The sequence below is a fragment of the Panthera pardus genome, unplaced genomic scaffold (assembly GCF_024362965.1).
Source record: "Panthera pardus isolate Hobbes unplaced genomic scaffold, ASM2436296v1 HiC_scaffold_17, whole genome shotgun sequence".
Classification (NCBI taxonomy): Eukaryota; Metazoa; Chordata; class Mammalia; order Carnivora; family Felidae; genus Panthera; species Panthera pardus.
In genome coordinates this window covers 146,158,196-146,183,538 of record NW_026526732.1, presented here as the reverse complement: position 1 = coordinate 146,183,538, position 25,343 = coordinate 146,158,196, and the positions used below count along the sequence as shown (strand labels likewise).

The 25,343-nt window shown below is 47.7% G+C and overlaps 1 protein-coding gene across 5 annotated transcripts in view; it reads left to right on the top strand.

Moving 5' to 3' along the window:
- The window catches only part of ZNF76 (zinc finger protein 76), a 32,981-nt gene extending 8,762 nt beyond the window's left edge, over positions 1–24,219 (top strand). For 3 of the 5 annotated variants that reach the window (XM_019456853.2, XM_019456852.2, XM_019456854.2), the window contains 13 exons: positions 9,646–9,814; positions 14,569–14,649; positions 14,764–14,841; positions 16,246–16,445; positions 18,507–18,623; positions 18,991–19,066; positions 19,594–19,719; positions 19,821–20,000; positions 20,791–21,024; positions 21,118–21,281; positions 21,971–22,135; positions 22,659–22,772; positions 23,337–24,219. In XM_019456853.2, the coding sequence (XP_019312398.2) occupies positions 9,742–9,814; positions 14,569–14,649; positions 14,764–14,841; positions 16,246–16,445; positions 18,507–18,623; positions 18,991–19,066; positions 19,594–19,719; positions 19,821–20,000; positions 20,791–21,024; positions 21,118–21,281; positions 21,971–22,135; positions 22,659–22,772; positions 23,337–23,441 (1,713 nt within the window). In that variant the 5' untranslated portion in view covers positions 9,646–9,741 and the 3' untranslated portion in view covers positions 23,442–24,219. Of the gene's footprint in view, positions 1–9,645; positions 9,815–14,568; positions 14,650–14,763; positions 14,842–16,245; positions 16,446–18,506; positions 18,624–18,990; positions 19,067–19,593; positions 19,720–19,820; positions 20,001–20,790; positions 21,025–21,117; positions 21,282–21,970; positions 22,149–22,658; positions 22,773–23,336 lie in introns of those variants that run through there. The other 2 variants (XM_053905112.1, XM_053905113.1) reach the window with 2 other exon arrangements.
- Positions 24,220–25,343: the final 1,124 nt, after the last annotated feature.

The following is a 25,343-nucleotide window of genomic DNA, read 5'->3' as shown; positions in this document are numbered from 1 at the left end:
TGACGTGGGGCTCGACCTCACGAACTGTGAGATCATGACCTGAGCCGAAGTTGGACACTCAACCGACTGAGCCACCCAGGCACCCCGAGGAATACCACATTTAAAAACAACTACTAGACCTCTTGTGGTTAGAAAGAAGGAAAATTCTAGAGGAAGAAGTTCCCTACCTTAGTCCTTAGACTGCATGAATTAAAGGAGGAATGTCTTTCTCTGCAGGACATCAGAGGGATGAGGTACAGCTAGTGATGGGCAGGCTGTGGGAAGAATAAAAGGAAACCCCAAGAGGGAGGAGCTGATAACCAAGCAAATGTGTTTAGTGTCCAATGGAGAAGCACCTCTCTACTCCATGCTGGTATCTTTCCATTCCAGCGACTTTTTTTTTTTTTTTAAGGTTATACCCCGTTCATTTCTTTTTGGCCTCTTTTCCTCTCCTCTCACTTGGAGTTTAGGTTTCTGCAAGTTGAAACTGAGTGAATGTTCAACCTTATGTCTCACTACTTAGTGTTAGTTTGTTGACTTTCTTCCATTAATCCAGATGGTCTTCATGGTTCTTATTTAAAAGGCTTAAGCATCCTGTGCAAGTAGTGCTGTTTTCTGTGCATTCTCTTTGTGGAATAAATTATGAAGATGAGGTTCTTAGATCTCAGATTCTGAACCTTTCCTCGTGGGGTTAACCCCTGGTGGGGTTAAGCATTGATGGTTTGTGCCCTGGAGAGCCTGGAGCTGTCTCTAGTGCCATCTCCAATGCACATTTGTGCCTGCCTCCTGGCCTTGCCAACACTGATGTTTGGATTTTTGTTTTTATTAATAGAGTCTATTGCTTAGAGCATTTTTAGGTTTATGGAAACATTGAATAGAAAATGCAGACAGTTCCCATATACTCCCCTCCCTGCCCCAGTTCCCAGTTTTTCCTATTATTAACATCTTGCATTAGTGTGGTATATTTGCTACAATTGATGAACTAGTATTGACGTATTATTATTAACTGAAGTTCATGGTTTACACTATGGTTCATTCTTTGTGCTATATATTCTATGGGTTTTGTCAAATGTACAACGTCAGATATATGTCCACCATTACAGTATCCTACAGAATCATTTCACTGCCCTAAAAATGCCCTGTGCTCCATCTGTTCATCCTTCCTCTCTCCCCCTGCACCCCTGGCAAGCACTGATACTTTTATTGTCTCTACAGTTTTACCTTTTCCAGAAGTTATGTAGTTGGAAACATACTGTATGTAGTCTTTTCAGATTGGCTTCTTTCACTTAGCAAAATGCATTTAAGTTTCCTCTATGTCTTTTCATGACTTAGTGGCTTTTTTCTTTTTCTTTCTTTCTTTCTTTCTTTCTTTCTTTCTTTCTTTCTTTCTTTCTTTCTTTCTTTCTTTCAGAGAGAGCGAGTGAGCACAAGTGGAGGCAGGGGCAGAGGCAGAGGGAGAGGGAGAGAATCTTAAGCAGGCTCCAAGCCCAACACAGAGCCTGACATGGGTCTCCATCTCACAACCATTGAGACCATAACCTGAGCCAAAATCAAGAGTCAGACGCTTAACCAACTGAACTACCTAGGTGCCCCAGTCGTTCTTTTTATCACTGAATGATATTCCATTGTCTGGATGTACCACAGTTTTGTGTATTGAAGGACATCTTAGTTGCTTCCAGCCTTTGGCAATTATGAATAAAGCTGCTATAAACATCCATGTGCTAGTTTTCTGTGGATATAAGTTTTCAACTCATTTAGGAGTAGGAATGCTGGATCATTTGGTAAGACTGTTTAATTTTGTAAAAAACTGCCCAACTGTCTTCCAGAGTACTGTTTTGCGGTACCATTTTGCATCCCTACCAGCAATGACTAAAAGTTCCTGTTCCTCCACATCCTTGCCAACACTTAGTGTTATTGCTGTTTTGGATTTGGGCTATTCTGATAGGCGTGTAGTGGTATCTCATTGTCTACTGGATATTAATACTTTGATTTATGGTAATGGAGTAAATATATACCACCATGATTATTCTTTCTTGTAGTTTAATTACTAATGACAGTGAACCTTTTTTGTATTATTTATTTACTATTAGTGTTTTTGCTTATATGAATTCATATTATAGCCTTATTTGTCTAGTGGGAATTTGAGACTGTTATTGGAGGTTTGTATATGTCTGCATGTGGTTTTTTTTCACCCAATTTTTTTTTGTTGTGGTAAAATACATGTAAAAAAAAATTACCATCTTAACCATTGTTAAGTGTATATTTAAGTTGCATGTGTTTTTAATATCATGTCTTATGTTTTCTTTCTTCAATATTTTCCCCAATGTTGATTTTTTTTTTTTAAACCTAACTCTTCTTTTGCCTTGATTTTTGATTCAGAAGCTAAAACTACCTTCTCTTCCTAGTTGAGATTTGGGTATTGTTCCATTTTGATGAACTGATGGCATAAATTTAACCTTTTTGTCCCAGGGTGATGTTTTTTAAATAACACTATGTACCTAAATAACTATGATGATCCAGTTCCTCCTGATGGCTGATGGCATGTTTCATTTTCAAATAGCCCTTCTCAAGCCAGCAGTGACCCCAGGCTGAATTCCAGAAACAAGTCCGATGTAACTTGATAATATCTGTATTAATTTGCATATTGGTATAATGTACACCCATTGTACACCCCCTCCAAAATGACTTTATTCTGGACTTTTTTTCAGTGGACTAAAGGTGGATTTGAAATAGCCGTGATTCTGTGTTGGGTGTTTACGAGCTAAGGTGTTAAAATTCTTAAACTTATGACTGAAAATTAAGTTTTTAAGTTACCTGTTTTAGTTTAAATGAATTCTGTTCTGCAGTAAAGGGGTCTGCATTTTCATTGCCCTTTTGGAATTAAAAATAATCCGTTTTGCCTAATTACTCTTTTCTGTGACTAATTCAAATCTATAAAATTGTAGTAGCTAAATAGGAACCACACTAAAAAGTGATTTGGGCTTTTAAAATCACTGTGCCATTTGCAAAGAGATGTTTAGCTGATGTTTTAAATGTGTGCAAGTTTCTGTTATTAATTTCCTGTTTTCTCTTTAGTGTTTGGAAACCCACAGAACCAAGCCTCTTTCACCAAGGTTTTTGTGTGTGCATTGAAGTCTTTTTCTATAATAACAAATACTGAATCGTTTTACTACAGCTCTTCCAAATCTGGTTCTAATTTGTTTGCCACTTGACTTGCTGAGCCTCTGTCTCTTCCAACCTAATGTCACTTTTTCCTCTCTGAGAACTTTTATTTCCAAATGAGGAATTTTCTGAGCGAAAATTAAGTCTTTTCTTCCCCCCAAAGTTGAACATTCTTCTCTTGCCAAGTGAATATTTTGTTTTTTGGTTTTTTTTTCCTTTTTTTGGCTTTAAATACAGTTGCCCTCTGGGCTGGCTGAAGCAGAGTACAGAAAGCCTTATTTCAAATGTCCGAGGAGTTTGGACTGGCAGAAAATGATGGAATAGTGAACAGGTGCCTGTAGTCAAGGCGAAGCCTAGCTTGTGTGTGGATCAGATTAGATCTGAACCGTGCCAAAGTGGAGAAACACAAATATGTGGCTACTGTTTAGTTTCCTGTCTTTCATAACCCTTATTTTTCTGCTTTGAGGAGATAATTGAAGCACATCTTGTTTCGTGGAAAGACCTAAAGATCCAAAGTATCTGAAAAGCTTTTCCAAATGTTATCTCTTCCAGATAAATTATAATTTATGTTTTTACATTAGGAAACATTTATATATTATGAAGCCAGAGGGCTATTTCCTGCATCAGAGCCAGGTTAAGTTCTTTTTTTTTTTTTTTTTTTTTTTTTTTTTTATGTTCTATTTATTTTTGAGAGAGCACAAGCCGGGGAGGGTCAGAGAGAGGGGAACAGAGGATCTGAAGCAGGCTCCGCACTGACAGCAGTGAGCCTGACATGGGGCTGACAGCACCGAGAACCAATGTGGGGCTTGAACTCACGAACTGCGAGATCATGACCTGAGCCAAAGTCGTACACGCAACTGACTGAGCCACCCAGGTGTCCCATGTTCATTTTAAAAAGTCAACAAACAGAAGCTGGCTGCAAGTTATGGTAGAGTCCAAAATACTTCCTTTTCTTTTAAAAATTTTTAAGTTCATTTATTTTGAGATAGAGAAGTGGGAAGGGGCAAAAGAGAGGAAGAGAGAATCCCAAGCAGGCTCTGTGCTGACAGTGCTGGGCTCGAATTCACAAACTTGAGATCAAGACCTGAGCTGAAACCAAGAGTCAGGCACTTAACCAACTGAGCCACCCAGGCACCCCAGGAGTACTTCCTTTTCATTTCTACCCTTTATCATGGCTATTATCCACCCCTCCCCCAGCCCCCAGTCTGTCTCTCCCTAATACCCAGCTTAGGTCACTGGGGGGCTGGCAAACCTTATACCCTACAAGGAGAAAACAGAGCAGCTGCCCCTGCTCCCCCTCCATCCTTTCTCAAAAGGCCACAGGAGTTATGAATCTGAAATGTCAAGTGCAGGCAGGAAATGCTCAGTCATAGCCATCCTGAGACAGTGACAAGCCTCTCTTTGGCCCTGCCAGTATCATTGTTGTTAGTTCAGTACTGGCACAGAAGGATTCAGAGTAGAGCATCGATTCACAAAGGCAAGGGAGAAAAATGGCAATCAGACACTTGTATATGCCTGGCAGCCACAAAACACCTTCTCACCACCCGCAGCCAGGCTCTGTTGGAAGGCAGCATCGGAGATCAGGAAAAGTTACAGAGCAAGAGTTGACTGTTTTAAAGGTTTATATTATGGGCTTAAGGAGGAAAATTGAATATTTAGCCTGCACATGAGAACATGTAAAAGAGTGGAGATTTGTTTTCTTTGAGTCTAAGAAGCGTTATTTTGGGAAATGTGGCTACCAGCTATTCCCTTTTTCCATTGTGGTCAGGTCCAGGAGGACTGGGTCTAAGTTACAGTGGGTGAGATGAAAGTTAAACAATCAATAGTCAAGTGTTTTGAGTGCTGACATTGTGTCACACTATATTAGCAGAAGGAAGAAATGCACCAGATATTGAGAGGTATGGACTCTGGGGCCGGCCAGTCTGGCTTTGAATCCTGGCTTCCGCACTTACTAGCTGTGGGACCTTGGAATAAATTACTTCTAAGCCTCGGTCACTGCATCCATAAAATGGAAATAATGTACCTGTTTCTGTGTAGGGTTATTTTTAAGATTTTGAAAGAGTTAATTAATATAGGGGCACCTAGGTGGCTCAATCCAGTTAAACATCTGACTCCTGATTTCAGCTCAGATCATGATCTCATGGTTCGTGAGTTCAAACCCCGCATCAGGCTCTATGCTCTCAGCTCAGAGCCTGCTTGGGATTCTCTCTTTCTCCCTCTCTCTGCCCCTCCCCTGCTCGTGTGCCCATGCACTCTCTCCCTCTCTCAAAAAAAAAAAAAAAAAGAGATTAGAAACCATTTCTGCAGATTCCTAGTACAGGGCTCTTTCCACTATTTGGCTACGTTTAAGAATACCCATTGCTTCAAAAGCATTTCTCTTTAGGTTTTTCTTCCATCCCCCTCCGCAGAGCCAGTTTTTCTTGGGTACTTCTTATGTGGCAGCACTGTGCTAAATGCTGACATATGTGACCTTATTTAATCCTTACAGCAATCTGTGAAGGTGCTATTATTATCCCCATTTTTTTACAAGTGGAATCTGAAGCTCATAGAGGTTCAGTTACTTGCCCAAGGGTACACAGCTTCAAAGAGGTAGAACCTGGGTTAGAGCCCAGGCTGTCTGACTCCAGAACCTGCGTTCTTAACCATGCCACAGGTTTTCCTCAGAATGTCTCAATAGAGTACAGATGTGCTGAATTAAACCACCTATTGCAGCAGCAGCCACAGGAGCCAGCCATAAAGATTTGAGGCCATTTTGTAATCCTTTTTCAACCCATAATCTGCTTTGTTTCCAGACCTAGGTCTCATATGCATCCTTTTTCTGACAATGCTGTTAACAGAAGCAGCGTACCAAAAGAATTTCTCTCCCTGCTTAAGACTCTGAAGGTCGAGGGTCATGGAGCAGACCAAGAGAGGCCAGGACCAGAGCTTGTGGTTATCAAGGCTCTGGGCAAGGTTGGGGTCACTGCCAGGAACCTAGTAGACCAGATAATATGGGTCAGATGTCAGAATTCCCATCTAGACCAGTGGTGCTTTACCTTTAATTCCTGTAAGACTCTCATGACAATCTTAAACTCCCTTCTTTTCAGAAAAATGCACAAGCTCACATGCCAAAAAAGTGTTTTCAGGTCGCCAGACCTAAAAACGCCTGTCTAAAAACCTCTGTACTAGGCTACAGAGTAAAGTATATGACAGCATACTCTGGAGCTAGATAGCCTGGATTCAAAATCCTCTTCTCATACCTACTACCTGTGCAACCTTGAGCCAAGTTACTTAGTGTCTTAGGCTTCAATTCCCTCAACTATGAAGTGAGGATAATACTATTTAATTACAGGATCGTTGTGAGGATTAAATGAGTTACTATATATAAAATGCCTAGTACACAGTTAGCTCTACAGCACTGTTCACTATTACTGCTAGTAGTACCTTGGCCCATTCAGTAAATGTTTATGGATAGTGGGGACACCAAGTCTAAAGGAGAACATCCCAACAGGTGTGTCACAAGTAGGCTATAGTCATGTAAAAATGTTGACCCGCTCAGCCTTGGGCCTGCCAGAACCCCAGCTGGTTGCTCCTGGCTTCGAATAGCAGCATCTGCCATATACAAATATCCTTCTCTCTGGGTGCCCTGATGTGAAAACAGTTTGGGCAGCACTAATTGAAATCAGTGAGAATCAAGTAGGCAGTCCAAATCCCAAGTCCAGGGGGTTTCTGTGGATGGGTGGCAATAAGAATCTTCACTGCTAAACCTAGAACAAGGCTTCATAAGTCTGGGCTCTGGCTCAAGCAGGCTGTATGCCAGTACAAAGGAAGTCCTGCCAGCAGGACGCTACAGCACATCCCTCCCTGCACACAAGGACCCGGTGAGTCACTCCACAAGGATTTGTGGAGAGCCCACAGTGAACCAAAAACCAGGCTGGGGCCCAAAGTCTTGTGTGGGCAACAAATGTTAAAGAGGTAGTGATAAGTACCGAAGTAGGCGACTCTAGTGTGAGTACCAGGAAGAGGTAGCGCCCAGGGCTGCAGGGATTTATCATGGCTGGGAGCCATGCTGACAAGGTGGAGTCCAAGGACCATAGCAAGCTACTCAAGAGTTTGATCAAGGAAGTAGCGGATGTAGACTTGTACTTTTTTTTTTTTCTTTTTAAGTTTATTTATTTTGAGAGAGAGGGAGAGAGAATCCCTAGCAGGCTCCGCACTGTCAGCACAGAGCCTGAGGTGGAGCTGGAAGTCACAAACCATGAGATCATGACCTGAGCTGAAATCAAGAGTAGGATGCTTAATGGACTGAGCCATCCAGATGCCCCTGTACTTTTTCTTAAGGGCACTCTGACACAGTATTACAAAGTGAATAGGAAACAGGCAAGAGTTTATTTGAGGACATACTTTAGGAGGCTCTTAACAATGGTAAGATGTGAGAGGTGATACTCACCTGAAATAGGTACATATACTTCTTAAGTTTTTTAAAATTGTTTTTAATTGAGGTGTAATTGACATACAACATTATACTAAGTTTTGGGTTGTAGAACATAGTGACTTAATATTTGTATATATTGTGAAATTATCACCACAGTTAGTTTAGTTAATATCCCTCACCATATATAATTGCAGACTTTCTCTCTTGTGTTTGGAACTTTTAAGATTTATTCTCTTAGCAACTGCCAAATACACAACACAGTATTGTTATTAACTATGGTCAATCATGCTATACATTACATCCCCGTGATTTGCTTATTTTATAACTGGAAATTTGTACCTTTTGACTCTCTTTATCCATTTTGCCCACCCCTGACCCTTGCCTCTGGCAACCACCAATCTGTTCTCTGTATCTATGAGTTTGGGTGTTTGGAGTCTTTTTTTTTAAAGACACTTCTGAGTTAGCTCATACGGTATTTGTCTTTGACTTACTTCACTTAACATAATACCATCTAGGTCCATCCATGTTATCACAGGTGGCAAGATTTCCTTTTTTTATGGCTAAATAATATCCCATTTTATATATGCTCCACATTTTCTTTATCCATTCATCCATCCATAGACACTTAAGTATTTTCCATGTCTTGGCTATTGTAAATAATGCTCGATGCTTTTATTTTTTTTGAAGTTAGTGTTTTTATTTTCTTTGGATAAAAATCCAGAAGTGGAATTGCTGGATCATATGGTAGTTTTATTTTTAATTTTTTGAGGAAGCTCCATACTGTTTTCCACTTTATACCAATTTCCACTCCCACCAACAGTGCACAAGGGTTCCGTTTTCTCCGCATCCTTCCCAACGCTTGTTATTTTGCGTCTTTTGATAATAGCCATTATAACAGGTATGAAGTGAGATCTCATTATGGCTTTGATTTGCAATTCTTTGGTGATTAGGGATGTTGAGCATCTTTTTATGTACCTGTTGTCCATCTGGATGTGTTCTTTGGAAAAATATTTATTCAGGTCCTGCCCTTTTTTAATCAGATTGTTTGGTTTCTTGATGTTGACTTATATAAGTTCTTTATTTTGGATATTAACCCCTTATTGGATATATGATTTGCAGATATTTTCACCCATTCGGTAGGTTGCCTTTTCATTTTGTTGATGATTTCCTCTGTGCAGACACTTTTTAGTTTGATACAGTCCCACTTATTTATTTTCACTTTTGTTGCCTTTGCTTTGGGTGTCAGACCCAAAAAAATTAGAACCAAGACCATGTCACGGAGCTTATGACCTATGTTTTCTTCTAGGAGTTTTATGGTTTCACGTCTTGCATTCAAGTCTTTAATCCATTTTGAGTTAATTTTTGTGTATGGTGTCAGATAGTGGTGTATCGAGATTTTTGAGGGAAAAGGAAGAATCAAGGATGACCCCACCAATTTTGGGTGGGCAGAGATGCCAGTCCAGGCATAGGGACTACTGGAAGGGGAACAGTTCTGGGGAGCCCATTGTGAGTTCTGTTGGGGACTCATTCTGTTAGTGATGCCTGTGAGATATTCATTGATGATGGCCAGCAAGGCCAGTGGATGGATAGATCTGAGCGTGGGAGAGATGTCAGAATGTGTAGAGAGAATCAGCAGCTTGGGGTTGGCAGCCTGCCTTCAACGGGGCTTCCTTCTGAGGAGAGTGAATTTAAAGATGGGTTTTGATTGGACCTGGGTGACTCAGTCAGTTAAGTGTCTGACTTTGGCTCAGGTCATGATCTCACAGTTCGTGAGTTCAAGCCCCACTTTGGGCTCTGCACCAGTAGAGCACTCTTTCCCTCTCTCAAAATAAATAAGTAAACTTCAGAAAGGAAAAAAAAAAAAAAAAGTGGGTTTTACAAACAGTTTGGTGTGCTTCTGTCGTGTGCTCAACTTCAAGAATTCTTAAATAGGTATGTTTTGAACCTTCTTCATAAAAAACCAACACGGTTGTATACTTGGAAGAATTCATCTCTTTTTCTTCTTGGCTGGCCTCATCCACTCTTTCCTTGTAGATCCTTGTAGCAGGAGGAAGGTATACAACTCATAATTTGACTGTCCATTTTCTCAGACTTGTGACCCAGAAGGAAATCTCTGACCTCAGCTGTGGCTCTTGGTGCTGGCCAGAAGCCAACTTCATGTCTGAGTATACAAGTAGCAGTTTGCCATGGAGAGCTTGGGGCTGCAGACGGTGACCCTCAGTGATGGGACGACAGCCTATGTCCAGCAAGCTGTCAAAGGTGAGTATTTCCAGGTACCTCAGAATCCTGCCCTTTCCCCCAGCCTCTGGAGAGGAGTGTCCCCTTCTAAGAGTCTTACCCCCACTCTGTCCTCCCACCTGCATGCCACAACTTACTCTGCATGAGAATTTCTTGAGGTAATTGGCAAAAAGGGAACGCTTTAAAATAAAGTGCCATCCAGGCAGGCCAGCCGAGAAAATCAGACTAGCCCAGCTGCAGCAACCAAGACCTCTGGAAGGCAGGATTCCTTACATGTGAAGAGTAGTTCATAAAACCTGTGGAAACGAATGAACACAGTGGTGGTTATAACTTCCTGCTCTTCAAATAATTCCCTGTCCAGTTTCTCAGTACTTTCTAGAAGCAGTTTATTTTATTTCAAGCAAGGTTAGGCACAGAGGGGGACACCCAGTTATAGATCTCATGCCTCAGGCCCCACTCAGGTTTCCAGGAATAAAAATACGGGGTATACCATTGAATTTGAGTTGCAGATAAACAGGAGCCTGGATGGCTCGGTCATTGAGCGTCTGACTTTGGCTCAGGTCATGATCTCGTGGGTCACTGAGTTCGAGCCCCGTGTGGGACTCTGTGCGGACAGTTCAGAGCCTGGAGCCTGCTTCAGATTCTGTGTCTCCCTCTCTCTCTGCTTCTCCCCCACTCACACTCTTTCTCTCCCTCTCTCTCTCAAAAATAAATAAAAATATTTTAAAAATAAAATAAAAAATTTGAATTACAGATAAACAATGAATAATTTGGTAGTACAAGTATGTGCCAAATACTGAATGGGATGGATATTTGTAAACATGGGACAGAATACTAAAAATAGTAAAATAGGGGCACCTGGGTGACTCAATTGACTAAGCATCCAACTTCAGCTCAGGCCATGTGGTTTGTGAGTTTGAGCCCCGTATCAGGCTCTCTGCTATCAGTGCAGAGCCCGCTCTGGATCCTCTGTCCCCCTCCCCTGTTTGCGCATGCTTGCTCTCTCTCTGTCTCAAAAATAAATAAATAATTTAAAAATAGTAAAATAATAACACTAAACACTAAAAAAAAAAGACTTCATTGTTTATCTGAAATTTGGATTCACCTGAAATTCAATTCTCAAGGAACTGAAAATCAAGGTGGACATGGAGTGAGAACTGACTGTCATTGAAGGGCAGGGCCTATGCACAGTCATGACAGCCTCCTTTCCCACCTGCATTCTCAGGCCCACCAGATGGCCTGCCTTGGACAACACTGGGCAAACATTGCCTTGTTCCTACCCTTTATTTTGCCTCTTCTAGACTCTGGGATTGGGCGGGGGGACGCCTGGGTGGCCAGTCAGTTAAGCATCCAACTCTTGACTTCAGCTCAGGTCATGATCTCATGGTTTGTGATTTTGAGCCCCACGTTGGCTCTGTACTGACAGTAAGGAGTCTGCTTGGGATTGTCTCCCTCTCTCTGTGCCCCTCCCCCACTTGGTCTCGCGCATGCGAGCGCACTCTCTCTCAAAATAAATTTAGACTCTGTGAACATCCTCATGAAGGACTGTCATTACAACATCACCCTCCTTCGTTTCAATACATTGTGAAAGTGTGTTTTAATTTCCAAGTGTACAGATAAATTGTTTGTTAATTTTATTTTAAATTGTCTGCTTCCTGATGACGACAAAGAGGCCCCTTAATCTCATCAGCAAGCTCTTTCCATATGACAATATGGGGGGAAGGGTTGCCTTCTGGAAAGGTTGTTTGTCAAGAACTGTCTATGATGTGTGGATCTGGTTGGCTTTGTTTTCTGGAGAGTGGAACTTGTCTGGAATACTTTTTTTTTTAATGTTTATTTTTTAAAGAGAGCACAAGCAGAAAAAGGGCAGAGAGGTGGGGACAGAGGATCTGAAGCAGGCTCTGTGCTCACAGCAGAGAGTCTGATGCGGGGCCCGAACTCACGAACTGAGATCATGACCGAGCCAAAGTTGGACACTTAACCAACTGAGCCACCCAGGTGCTCCTGTAATACCTTTTTTTGTTTGTTTAGAGTTTATTTATTTATTTTGAGAGGGAGAGAAAGCACAAGTCGGGGAGGGGCAGAGAAAGAAGAGAGAGAATCCCAAGGCAGGCTCCGTGCTGTCAGTGCAGAGCCCAATGTGGGGCTTGAACCCACGAACCATGAAATCATGACCTGAGCTGAAGTCGGATGTTCAACGGACTGAGCTACCCAGGTGTGCCTGGAATACTTTTGAAGCCCAAAACTGTGTGTTTGCAGACTTCCCATCACAGATGTTGCCCCTCCGCTACAGTCTCAGTGGGATGGAAGAACTTAGGAAGTATAGACATGGCTGTGGCTGCTGCACAGACCCAATTATTTCTCGTGACTTGGTCTTCTGCTGTGAATTAATGGTCGAGTGAATGAATAAAAAACAAGTGGCCGCACTTGGCCTGAAAAAGCCACCCTCTTTTCTTATGTCTGGGTCTCTTTGCCTCCCCCACGTCCCCATTTATAGCTTTCTCCCATCCCTGTTCTCTGGCTCCTGCACGGTGCTGCAATGTGTGCACGTGTGTGTACGCAGACTCACACACAACAGATTGCACACTCCTGAGGGTCGCGCTGGTCTTCTGGAGCTGGAACCACACTGTTCTGAAAGGCATCTCTCTCCCTGGTGAGCTCCTCTGAAGCTCCTGACCAGGGTGCTTTCATCTTTGTTGGCAGGCAGCTCCTTCTGAGTCCAGCTTAGGCAGCAGGAAGCCCTGAAATTTTATGAGACTTATCTGTAATTAGGGTAGGCACAAAACGTGTTATTCAGGCCCAACACTTTTGAGGGTGGAAGAGTGTGCTATGAATAAAAATGCACTGAAACCGTTCCAGGCAAACAGGAACATCTGGTCACCTCTCCATAATGGGATATGAGGTGGGATGTGAACTGCTCTCCCTGCCCCTGGCTCTCCCCATTGTTGTCTCTGGTATGAGAGGTGATTCTAGGTTGAAACCTTTTCTCCAATAACTCTCCTCAACCTTTTGTCTCCTGCCTTGAAGCAATAGCCACTGTACTAGCAGAAGTTCTGCTAATGCTCTCAGAACCCCAAGTGTGGTGCCCTTGCCACAACAGATAAAGTGTTAGATGCGGGGAAGCCCGTGGCTTCCTGGTGGGAGGGAAGTGGGGGATACCACTCCCGCACCCTAACTGCCTTTCTCCTACTTCTTACCTTTGTCTCTGCCTTACCTGCCTTTGGCTGGCTTGTAGAACTATTGGTTACAGACCCGAGAAGACTCAGTGTGGAGGCAACTTTGGGGATTCTTCTGACGGGGGAGGCAGCAGAGAGTTGAGCCAGAAGCAGCTGCCTGGTCCTTTTCCCACATCATAAGAACTCAAATTCCTAAACCTGAAGCTCGGGAAGAAAGGAATAAGCAAACCGCTTGGCATGAACTCTTCCCTCTCCCTTCCTCCCTTTCTCACTCTTTCCCCCTCGTCCCCTTGGAAATTCACTGGACGTGAGGAGAGGCCTAATTCTACTTCTAAACAGAAGAGTCCGTTGCTCTTAGAGGTGCTCCCCAGTAAGCATCTGAGATAACAGATGGGAAATATCTCAGGAACTCTGGAGTCTTGTTATATTCTATACTGCTTGCTGGTTGCCTTAGGTGAGTCGGGTTTGTTTTTCTTTTTATAAGAAAATTGAAAGGAAAATGTCAGAGGTCAGGGCGCCTGGGTGGCTCAGTCAGTTACTCGTCCAACTCTTGTTCTCAGGGTGGTGAGTTCAAGCCCTACATTGGGCTCCGCACTGGGTGCGAAGCCTACTTGAGAAAAGAAGAAAAAATGTCAGAGGTGAATGAAGGAGACATTCCCCACAGCAGCAATGGAATAAGACCTAGAGGATACGCAGTAGCATGACAGCTGCATTCACACATAAGCTCCCTGTTGCTTTATTTTCTATTCCTTCAAAAATGCAGATTGGGTTTATGATGATAAAAACAGACTTACTGAGGGCTGACCATGTTCCTGTCACTGTCTTCTACTCATTAACTCATTTAACCCTCACAGCAACCCAGTGAAGACACAGTTTTTAATCCTCATTTGAAGAGAAGGAAACTAAGGCACAGAGAGGTTAAATAAACTAAGAACACACAGCTATTAAGCTGTTAAGAGGCAAAGCTGTTCCAGAGCCATTTGCTTTTTTTCTTTTTTCTTTTTTCTTTCTTTTTTTAAATTTCTTTCTTTATTTTGAGAAAGAGAGTGCATGCAGGTAAGCACGCATTATCAGTGCAGAGCCCTACTTGGGGCTCGAACCCACGAACCAGGAGATCATGACCTGAGCCGAAACCAAGAGTCGGATGCTTGACTGACTGAGCCATCCAGGCGCCCCCAAAGCCTCTTGCTTTTAACCACTAAGCTATACTGCCTTATTAGAAGGTCTAGTTCTGGGCATGGTGCCACAGTGGCAGACGAGGAATGTATTTTTCAGGGCATTCTTTGTTCTCTAGATCAGTCTCAGAAACTTACTACTAGGTTGGAAGTCCCCACTTCACCGGGCATGGATAGAATAATAAATGAAGTTGCTCCTCCTTGAGTGAGAAGAAAGGATTCTGTTGGAAGCTGTTAGGTTCCTTGTGGTGAGATGTCTTCATGTGTAGTACCTCTGGGGCCCAGGGAAGCAGGGAGCAGGGGACATGTTACCTGTGCTTAGACAGGCAGACTATGCCTCAAGCAGGCCTCTTCTAGAAGCAGGCAGGTGTCCCTCCCACCTCTTTGGGGCCTAATCTGCTTCTCTCCATTTCCACCTTCACAGGAGAGAAGCTGCTTGAAGGGCAGGTGATCCAGCTCGAGGATGGGACCACTGCATACATTCACCAAGTGACAGTGCAGAAAGGTGAGAGCACGCCAAGGCACCTCTACCAGATGGAGGGAGGCCAGGCAGCCCCCACTGAGGGACCCTTCCCAGGCACCAAGCTCCAGAGAAAGGCAAGCATTGCTCTCATTACAGAACCTCTTTCCTTTGAGGATGGACAACCTGTGCAGCTGGAAGATGGCAGCATGGCCTACATACACCGCACACCCAAAGGTGGGGTCACAGTCACCGTGAGTGGCAGGAAGGAAGGGAGGCATAATTGGCAGAGGTCGGGGCATAGACATGGGAGCTATAGTCCTAAACTCACCTGGATTGGCTGTCTCGCCTACCCTCCCTGGTCTCGCTTACCTTCCCTGGTCCAGACTATATCAGCGGCTGTTTCTGCCTCCGGGAAACTGAGCCTTGGGGCTCAATAGCATGGGCCTCAATGGCAGCTTTAGCTCTAGCACAGCCACAAAGTCTTAGGGCTTTAAACAGGACCCAAGGACATGATCCAAGACCAAGAATAAAAACTTAACTGACATTTAAGACTGAAGTCTGTGGGGTGCCTGAGTGGCTCAGTCGGTTAAGCGTCCAACTTCAGCTCAGGTCATGATCTCACTGTTGGTGAGTTCGAGCCCCGCATCAGGCTCTGTGCTGACAGCTTGGGGTCTGGAGCCCACTTCAGATTCTGTGTCTCCCTCTGTCTGTCCCTCTGCCACTTGCACTCTGTCTCTCACTCTGTCTCAAAAATAAATATTAAAAAAAAAAAAAAAGACTGAAGCCTCTATGGTAATGAGGAATAACGGTTTATTCCTTCTACAAGTAGTTTCTTGCATGCCAGGCATTGTGCTAGGTGTGGAGTGTACAAGAGAGGACAAAGGCAGACACAGTCCCTGCTTTTCTAGAGTCTAGTGTAGGAAACAGAAGTGAGACATGCTGTCACCAATGAACAGATCATCCCAAGTGGAGATCCAGCTCAGGGAGGGCTTCTCTGAGGAAGTGATGCTTGGGCTGAGAGCTAAAGGGTAGACTTAGCTGGGGGAAGAGGGATGGCAGGGAGGGTTCTGTACTCCCAAGAGAAGGAAGGAACAGCGTGTGAGGCTCAGAGATGGGAGGAGGAAGAATGTCATGTTTGAAGGAACTGCTGAAGGCCAGAAGGTAGAGGAGGGGGGTGGGTAAGATGAGAGAGGCGGGGGCCAGTGCACTGGGCCTTGAGTGTCAAGATAAGGGCTTTATTGTTGGTCTTTATCCTGAGACCAGTGGGAAGTGGTTGAACCATCTGATAACACGATCCCATATGTGTCCTGCAGAGATCCCTCTGGATGCTGTGCTGCCTGGAGGGAATTAGAGGAGGTGATGTTAGGAGGTTCTTAGGGTCATCTAGGCCAAGATGATGATGGTCCCCTCAGGTGCTCATGGAGCTTGTGAGTTCCCAGTCAGTGCCCCATAGGAGACCTTGTCCTCAGGAGAGGTGGCCCCAGAAGGAGGTCCAGCCAGAGTGAATCACCAAGGTGAAGGACCAGGAGATGCTGAAACCTTCCTTGATATATGTACCTCTCGTTACCTTAAAGCCAGGGTCCCAGCTGTATCTCTTGCCCTTGTGCAGCATCTGGGCTAACCGCGTGTTCCCTGCAGAGGGCTATGACCCCAGTGCCCTGGAGGCCGTCCAGCTGGAAGACGGCTCCACTGCCTACATTCATCACCCCGTGGCTGTGCCGTCAGACAGCGCCATCCTGGCCGTGCAGACAGAGGTGGGCTTGGAGGACCTGGCCGCAGAGGACGATGAGGGCTTCAGCGCAGACACAGTGGTGGCCCTGGAGCAGTATGCCAGCAAGGTGAGCTCACAAAGCCTGATGCTGCCCATCAGCTCCCTTGGCCAAAACTGCCACCACCCTAGGGGACGAGGGCCATCCTGTGCTTGGGCGTGGCCTGAACTACCCCCTTTGTCCCTTCACGCTGCCTCCCCGACTCATCTCTCACATCACCATCCAGGGTGTGCATAACATGGGGCCACCAACAGCTGTTGACACTTGCCCTGGCTTATGATGCTTCTGCAGAGGGAAGGCGGCTGTAAGAAATGGTGCCATCTGTAGAGTGGCAATTTAGACCCAGCTTCACTTTTGCTGTTGTAATAATCCTCTGTACTGAGAATGCCCTTGCCAGTGACTTTTAATAGTTTTCCAGGCCACTGAGGTCAGATGTTCTGGTATTTATTTCTTTTCTGCAACTCACGTAGCCATTTGGAAAAATAACCTCAGTAGGCAACGACAAGGGCAGATGCAACAGAGCACCTGAGCTTCCTGGAACACAAGGCCCACACAGTAGCTTAGCTGTGAGGGAAAAGGATCTTGGCTCTCCCAGTGTCAACAGTCAGCGCTCTCTCCGTGGGAGCTAGGGTCCTGCCCATGGGGTAAGAGGGCACAGAGATCTCTGAGCATGCCACACTGGAGTGCAGCCTCACTAGGATGAGCTGTAGAGCCTCAGGGTGGACACAGTGGGGCTCCCTGGAGCACTAGTGTTACCCAAAGACTGGGGTGAGTTGTTTTTATAATAAAACTATGTGGCTATGTTAAAGGAGAAGAAATTCTCTTGTCTTATCAAAATGAAGCACAAAAGTTTAGAGCGGACCACTTAGGGCTACGCCCACTCCTGCCACCGTTCCCTGTGGTGTATTTTAGAAGCCATATTTGAGACTTGCTGCTGTTAGAAAGACAACTGGGCTTTGAGTCATGAGCCCTGAGATCCATGCTGGCTCTGCCTCTGCCTAGTCTAACCTTGAGCAAGTCATTCCACTCCTAGGCCTCAGCTCGTTCCTCTGGGAGGATGAGATAGAGCTAGATGACTTCAGAGGTCACTTCCAACCCTGAAGTTCCTTGATTCCCTTGAGAGCAAGTGACACATGGGAAATCCAAACACCTGAGTGGGTTAGCCCGCCAAGCAGGCCTGGCTGCCTGTGACACTCCCCCACCACTCACCAGCTGCTTAAGTGTCCATGAAATTTTGTCAGCTGCTTGACCTCCAGACCTGGAGCTGACTAGACAGACCTTGCCATGAATTTGGCCTCACCCATCTGCTCCCTACTCCCCATAACTTCCAGAGTTCTGTTTTGGTGCTCCCGGGAAGGCCAAAGTGTCCCAGAAACAAATACTAAGGGACAGTCCCTACAGGATCTGGCCCAGGAAAGCAGAAGAGCAGTGAGGGCTCCCTGAGGCCCGAGGCTGGTGTGAAGCAGGTGGCTTTAGCAATGTTCCCAGTAGACATGACAGAGAAGGACTTGCCCGTCAGCTGGGGGCTATAGTTAGAGCTTAGACTTCTGGCGAGGACCTGCAGGCCCCTGCCTTGGCCTGCCCTGGGCACTTCTGCAGCTTGCTGCTTATGGTCACCTCACTCTGGTGAGCCCAGGTGAGTTCATCCCCACAGCAGGCCCCTTGTGAATGCCCGTTCTGAGCACAGGTTTCCCACTGGGAGGGAGGGCTCTCCTCCCATCAGAGGATAACACTGTCCAGAGCTGTGGCCTCTGAAGTGTGTGTGGCCAAAAGTGGGGGCTGCTGAATCTCAGCCTCACTCGGGGGTGGCCTGAAAGGCCACCTTACCCTAGCTGTCTAGGGGATGCCCTTTCTTCCATAGCTGTCATGCCCCTGTGACATTTAGCCCTCCCTCTATCTGTTAGAGATGGGTGGTGACTTCACATGCCAGCGCTGTTTGTTCTGTAGGGTGCTTCATTGTGTATTTCCTGTCTGTCTGGATCTATCATCCCAGGTTGCCCTTCTCCCTCTGGCAGGTTTAACCCTATTTATTGGGTTATGAGCTGTCAGCTGGGCCCTATATCCTACCTCTTCCCTTTCATCATTGAAGAGAGAGAATACATACAGGAACCTCAAGATTTTTTTCCTCAGGTTCTGCATGACAGCCAGGCTCCCCATAACGGCAAAGGACAGCAGGTTGGGGACAGAGCATTCCGCTGTGGCTACAAGGGCTGTGGGCGTCTCTACACCACTGCTCATCACTTAAAGGTAAGGTTGTCACACACAGCTTTCAGCCTTGCTGTTCCTCCCCTGCCCAGCCCAGGCTGTAATTTCACCTTCCTGTGTTAACTAGAACGAGTCCTTGCTCTCAAGTTTCTCACTGGCTACTGGAAGGAAGGTATGAGTGTACAGAAATGTCAGCCCAGGGGCCTGTGACACACATGTGCAGGAAGGAAGAGAATCAGAGAGTGCCCTCTGGAGGAGGTGGCCTCTCAGCTAAAGAGGCAAAGTAAAGGTAGTGGCCAGTACTGATGCTCTGAGCTCTAAAGAAAACCAAATTCCTACCCTCGTCCCTCTGAAAAAAGCATATTCCTACCCTCGTCCCTCTGAATCCCATGGTTGCTTGTCCCCACAGGTGCATGAAAGAGCTCACACGGGTGACCGTCCGTACAGGTGTGATTTCCCCAGCTGCGGAAAGGCCTTTGCCACAGGTAACTTACCTGGAAGAAGACTAAAGGTGGCCTGCTTCCCGTTGAGGACAGAGAGTTCTAGATTCGCTTTGGGAATTTCCTGCCTTCCTAGAGAGACTGCTGTCAGAGCACTCTGTCTTGTAGGGTGCCGTCTCTGGAAGAAACCCGGTTATGGAAGTGAGAGGCAGCATAAGCCAGGCCAGCCAAAGGAGCCTGGGGGCTTGGTAGAGAGACCCCCGCCTCTTGCATCAGCTGTGGGGTATTTGGTCCATTGCATCTCTCCGGCCTTCATTTCCCCTCTGAAACCTTTAGCCGTAGCTCTCAGACCCTTGTTCTAGACTGGCACTGGCTCCCCTGAAGAGTAAAGTGTGGGCTTTTCTAGCCCCTCTTATGTGCCCAGGCTGGATTGGGAGAGAGGTCGACATAGGCTTCTTGTGCCTGAGGAGGGCTGGAGCAGACCTTAAGGTGGAGAACCTCTGAATTAGGATAATGAGGGGGATGAGGCCCCACAGAGCCTCTTCTCATCCCTCCCTCCCACATGTGGACAGGATATGGGCTGAAGAGCCATGTGCGCACCCACACTGGTGAGAAGCCATATAAGTGCCCAGAGGAGTTGTGCAGCAAGGCCTTCAAGACCTCAGGAGACCTGCAGAAGCACGTCCGGACCCACACTGGTAGGCTGGGCCCTGCCCTGTTCACATTTGGACCTGGAGCTCCTCACTCTGGCACAACCTCCCTTCCTGAGCGGTCCCCCTCACCCACCCCATTTCCACAGGTGAACGCCCATTCCGATGCCCCTTTGAGGGCTGTGGCCGCTCCTTCACCACATCAAATATCCGCAAGGTACATGTGCGCACCCACACAGGCGAGCGGCCCTACACCTGCCCCGAGCCCCACTGTGGCCGGGGCTTCACCAGTGCCACCAACTACAAGAATCACGTGCGCATCCACACAGGTGGGCCAGCTGGCATGCGAGAAGCACCCCCTCTGAGGCCCCAGCCCCCTCAACCGCAGGCTTTCTGACCTGAGAAATGGTCTCGGCTCCTAGCCCAGAGCCCTTCTGCTGGCCAGTCCAGGCTGGCCCATGGGCGGGGAGAGGGGGTTCTGTGGTTCCGGCCATATCGCCAGAACCACGGTCTCACTTGAAGTGAGCGGTTCCTCCCTGGTTAAGTCCAACATACAGCTAGCTCTCTCAGCTCCCTGCCTGCTCCCCACACCTGAGCTCTTGGGGAAAGGCCAGGGTCAGTCTTGAGGGGGGAAAAGCAGAGTGAAATGTCACCCTACCTCCTCACCGCCTCCACTGTCCATATGACTCCTGTGTATCCTCACCCTCCCCAGTGTCACATCCCTCATCCAGCCTTCTGTGTCACCTCTCGGCCACATGTGTCCCCTCACTTTCCCATCGCACCTGATAACATCGGTTACCCCCATCTCCTGCCTCTTCTGTTGACAGCCTTCAACTTTCCAAGCCCCCAGCGGCCCCCGCCAGTGCCTTCACTCACCCAGCCTTCCCTCATCTCCCCATTTTCTCCCTACCTCATCTCTGGGCTCAGTGGTCCCACACTTCTGTCCCCTCTGTGTTCCACTGGCCATTATCTCCAGCTGTGTCTTTTCAGAGTCCTGGGTGTCAGTCCCTCTCCCTCCCTCTGGCTCCCGCTCCACCAGCCCTCTTTCCCCCTCCCATCCCCTTAGTTTTCCCCTTGCCAGCCCCAGTTCCCACCCCCCTCACAGCTCAGTGTCCCCAGGGGAGAAGCCATACGTTTGCACGGTACCAGGCTGCGGGAAGCGCTTCACCGAGTACTCGAGCCTGTATAAGCACCATGTGGTGCACACACACTGCAAGCCCTACACCTGCAGCACCTGCGGCAAGACGTACCGACAGACCTCCACCCTGGCCATGCACAAGCGCAGCGCCCACGGCGAGCTGGAGGCCACGGAGGAGAGCGAGCAGGCCCTTTATGAGCAACAGCAGCTCGAGGGTGAGGGGTGTGGATAGGAGGTGTGAGGGGGGACAAGCCAGGCCTCCCGCGGCCAGCTGGTGGCAGATGTAAGCCTGGGCTTTCCTCTCCTAGCCGCGTGTGCAGCCGAGGAGAGCCTGCCACCCAAACGACCACGCATTGCTTACCTTTCGGAGGTGAAAGAAGAAGGTGATGCCATCCCAGCCCAAGTGGCCATGGTGACCGAGGAGGACGGGGCCCCCCAGGTGGCTCTGATCACTCAGGATGGTGCCCAGCAGGTACAGGCCGTGGGGAAGGAGTGCGGTGGGCCGCTCTGGTTGGTACTCTCTCTCTCTCTCTCTCTCTCTGGGGAGTCCCGAAGTTCTGACAGCCCCACCTCTACCCAGTTTCTCTTTTTAGCCTTGTGGATCTCAGGGAGCTGAGGCTGAGGGTAGCCAGTCTTGTAAGCCAGCCTCTCCTCCTCATGCTTTCACCTCAACCTCTGGAACTTTTAGAGTGCAGTCACTAGCTTCCCCTTTACATGGAGGCTGACAGGTCCTGATCGTCTGAGTGAGACACTTGGATATCCTTCTCAAGAGAAGCATGTTGATGTGGGGGCCAGATCATGGCATGGGGTCTGGAAGCTAGAGTTTCTAGCCAGCAGTATAACATGACCCTTGTCAGCACCCTCACTGTCAAGTGCACTTCTGTCTTTTGGAGTTGACATGAGGATTAAATTGGGTCGAGACCCCAAACTGCATGGAGCAGAGCCCCAAGGTAAAGCGGTGGTAAATAGAAGTGGCCAGCTTTTTGCAACCTGAGACCTGTTTTACTCGCTTGTCCCTGTCCCCCTACACCTCTATAACTTGAAGCTAATTGGCTAGCTTATTGGTGAGCTACCCTTGTCTGGGAGAGCAGGTATGTCCACCTAGGGGCTTTCACACAACCTTCCGCTGCACTGCCAGCTCATCTTCCTTCCTATCGGCAGGTCAGCCTGTCCCCGGAAGACCTGCAGGCCCTGGGGAGCGCTATCAGCATGGTGACCCAGCACAGCAGCACCACCCTCACCATACCCAGTGAGGACGATGACCTTGCCACATCTGGCACACATACGGTCACCATGGTCAGCGCTGATGGCACGCAGACGCAGCCCGTATGACCAGGCGGTTTGCTTGGGGTTTCTTGTTCTCTTGTCCTTCCTTTGTGTGGGGTGGGCGTTACGGTGCAGGCTGACTTAGTCATGCCTTCTTTACAGGACCTAGACTCCCCCCGCGGCTCCTCTGGGCCATCAGCAACTCTCCTCTCGAAAAGAGTTTCACGGGGGGTCATGAGACAGTTTCTAAATCTTGATCTACTTCTAATTTGCTTGGCTTTGCTATCATGGGCAAGTCACTTTTCCATGGACCAGTCCATTTCCAAATGAGGGGATTAAATGATCTTTGGGCCTTTGACAGCTCTAACCTTCTATGATTCAAAAATCCCTAAATTAAGTTGCCTCTAAGAGAAAAATACCATCTCACTAAGCTCTGAGCCCTGTGCTAATTAATCTGACCTATAGTGGTTTTATCCATCCCTTTCTGGCTTGTTTCTAGCCACCTTGCTTAAGACATTTTTATTTGGATTGGGGGAGGGAGAGTAATGTAGGTGGGTTAGGAAAACCTTCTTTTATATTTCAGGTTACAATCATTACCTCTGGGGCTGTGGTGGCCGAAGACTCTAGTGTAGCATCCCTTCATCACCAACAGGTGGCACTGTTGGCCACAGCCAACGGAACGCACATTGCGGTGCAGGTGGGTGTAGAGGTCCAATACCCTGAGAAAGGAATAAGGATGGGAGGGAAATGAATGAGGTAGAGATGTTGAAGAGAAGGGCATTCGGCCCAAAAAGAGCTCATTTCAGAAGACAAATCCCTTTCTGCCTGCATCCACACACCTGTCTCAGGCTCTTTCTTGACTGAAGCAGAGTGGTGAAGCCCCCTCTGGCCTTTGGAATAATTTCGATGGCAACACACGTGGTCGTCTAAACCCCTTATCTCTCCGTGTGTCTGTTTCTTCATCAGGAAAACAAGTGGGGCTAAAGTAGATGATGACTAAGGTCCCCTCCAGCCAGTCATTCCCTTCTGTGATCAGGCCCAACTCTCTGACCATGGACCATTCTGTGGCTCCCTGGCCACGCTTAGCCTGCTAGGACTCTAGTCAGTGAACTTCCTGTTAATTGGGGCCCTACTAACTGCTCAGGATGTGGCACTGAGTGGATGGAGGGGATTCAGAAAAGTAGACCACATACTGACGAGCACTAGACTGTAGTGGGGAGTGTCTCATTCTCTCCTTCCTTCTCCACCCCCTTCTCCACAGCTGGAGGAGCAGCAGACCTTAGAAGAGGCCATCAGTGTAGCCACCGCTGCCATGCAGCAAGGGGCCGTGACCCTGGAGGCTACAGAGCCCGAGAACGGCTGCTGAGTCCCAGGGAGCTGGGTCCCACACCGTGTTGGAGGAGGTGCCATGCCACACAGGCATCCTTGCTTCCAAGAGCCCGGGCTGTGGCTGACACATAGAAGGTGGCCACATAGGTCTCCGGGGTGAGAAGGCGACAGGAAAACAGCCTCACTGAAGGGTCCAGGGGCCCTGCCCAAGAGGAAGACCGAACAGCTGGAATCGGGGGAGTGTGTCATCCTCAGGAGCTAAAGAGGACGAGCTGGTCACCAGGATGCACTGGGGCATCCTCCCCTCAGAATCAGCTGGGTGCCCACCCTCCTTCCTCCAGAGAACAACCTTCCTGCCCTCAGTCCACTCCCCTTCTCAGGTGGCAATTGGGACTGCTGTGGGGACTGGTCCTCTATTCTGACTGGTCACTGCCCACCAGGGGAAGGGGCAGACAGCTTTTCAGCCCAGTAGGGGCAGAGCAGGCTCAGCCCTGCTCCTCCCAGCAATAACCACCTCCCTGGAGGACTGCCAAGATGCCTGGCCATTTGGCAGCAGGGATTTCCTGCCATCATAGTCAGAATTGCTCAGGGGCCTGTGGCTGGAGAAAAGGTGCCCAGCCCCACCCGCCCCCAGTTGCCCCCTGTCCTCTCTGTGGCAGAGAGGCAGGGAGTTAGCCCTGTATATACTGGGGATTGGGTTTCATTTGTTTGGTTTGGTTTTTTAAAATTCCATTTTGATAATTTTTTTTCCTGCTCTGGTTGGTGGTGGCAAATGGGTGAATGAGTATTTAATAAAGTTCCAAGTTTCCACCTGGGTCCCTCCCTCCCTCCTTTCAGCTTTGGTCTCTGGTTCCAGGACTGGTCAAATCAGGCTCTTAGCCCTGTATCCCTGGCACAACCCCACTGAGCCTCAGTGCCAGACCTCTGGGTCTGGCTCACCAGGGGCACAGGTGGGAGGAAACCCGGGTGTAAGAAAAGCCCTGAACAGCTGTCAGTGGCTTTCTGCCCACAAAGGAGCAGGTAGGCTGCAGGGGGCCAAACAGGACCAGTGGGACCACTGCTTCCAGGCTCTGGTTGGATCTCAGGCATCAGGATGTTTGACTGGAGGAATTCTGTTTTTTCATACCTTAACTCGTGTACTGGAGAGCCCTTCCATGCCCAGCCACCTCCACATCCACACACTGCGTATGGTCAGCTGCTCCAAGTGGGCAAAGTACCACGTTGGAGTGGGGGTAGGAGGTGCCTTTGCCAAGGCTAGTGAAGGTCTCTGATGACTCATCTGCTCTAGTGCTCAAGTCCCAGTTCTGGGGATGCCCACTGAGGTGTCTGGGATTGTGCTGTGGAATCCCAAAGGCACAACTGGACCCTAGTGAAAAGTATGTGGGAGGACCAGATCAGCCCTGGTGAGAAGGGAGGGATGCAGAGGAAGAGATCTGATGGAAAGAACTTTTTGGGTTTGACTCTCCTACATGGGAGCATTGCAGGGACTGGGGGTGCCTCTTTTCCTCTCTCCACGGTGATAGATGTGCCCAAGTCCCTTCCTGCCACTTGAGAATGGAACCCTCTCCCCCAGCCCAGGAATCATCCTCTCCCGGGACGTCTAGCAAGTTTCCTTTTACTCTTGTTACCGGCTTTTTGGAAGCAGAGGCACGCCCCCAGGAAGAGGGGTGTCTCAGTTATCTGAGCAGACTTCTTCAACATCCATGATTGCTGTTCTTGGAGGGAGCATGTCCCAGCCCTCACAGGCATTGGATCTAAAGAAAGGGAGGCATTGATGTGGAGGGCCCTGAATCCCAAGCCTCCTGCCGCCAGTAGCCTTGAAGCCGGGCCCCCCCACAAGGCTCACCCCCATGTGCTTCAGAAATGCTGCGGTCTTCAAGGCCAGTGGGCCCCAGAGTGGGCAGTGCTCTGAGCTGAGGCCTTTGAGAGCCTAAGCGTA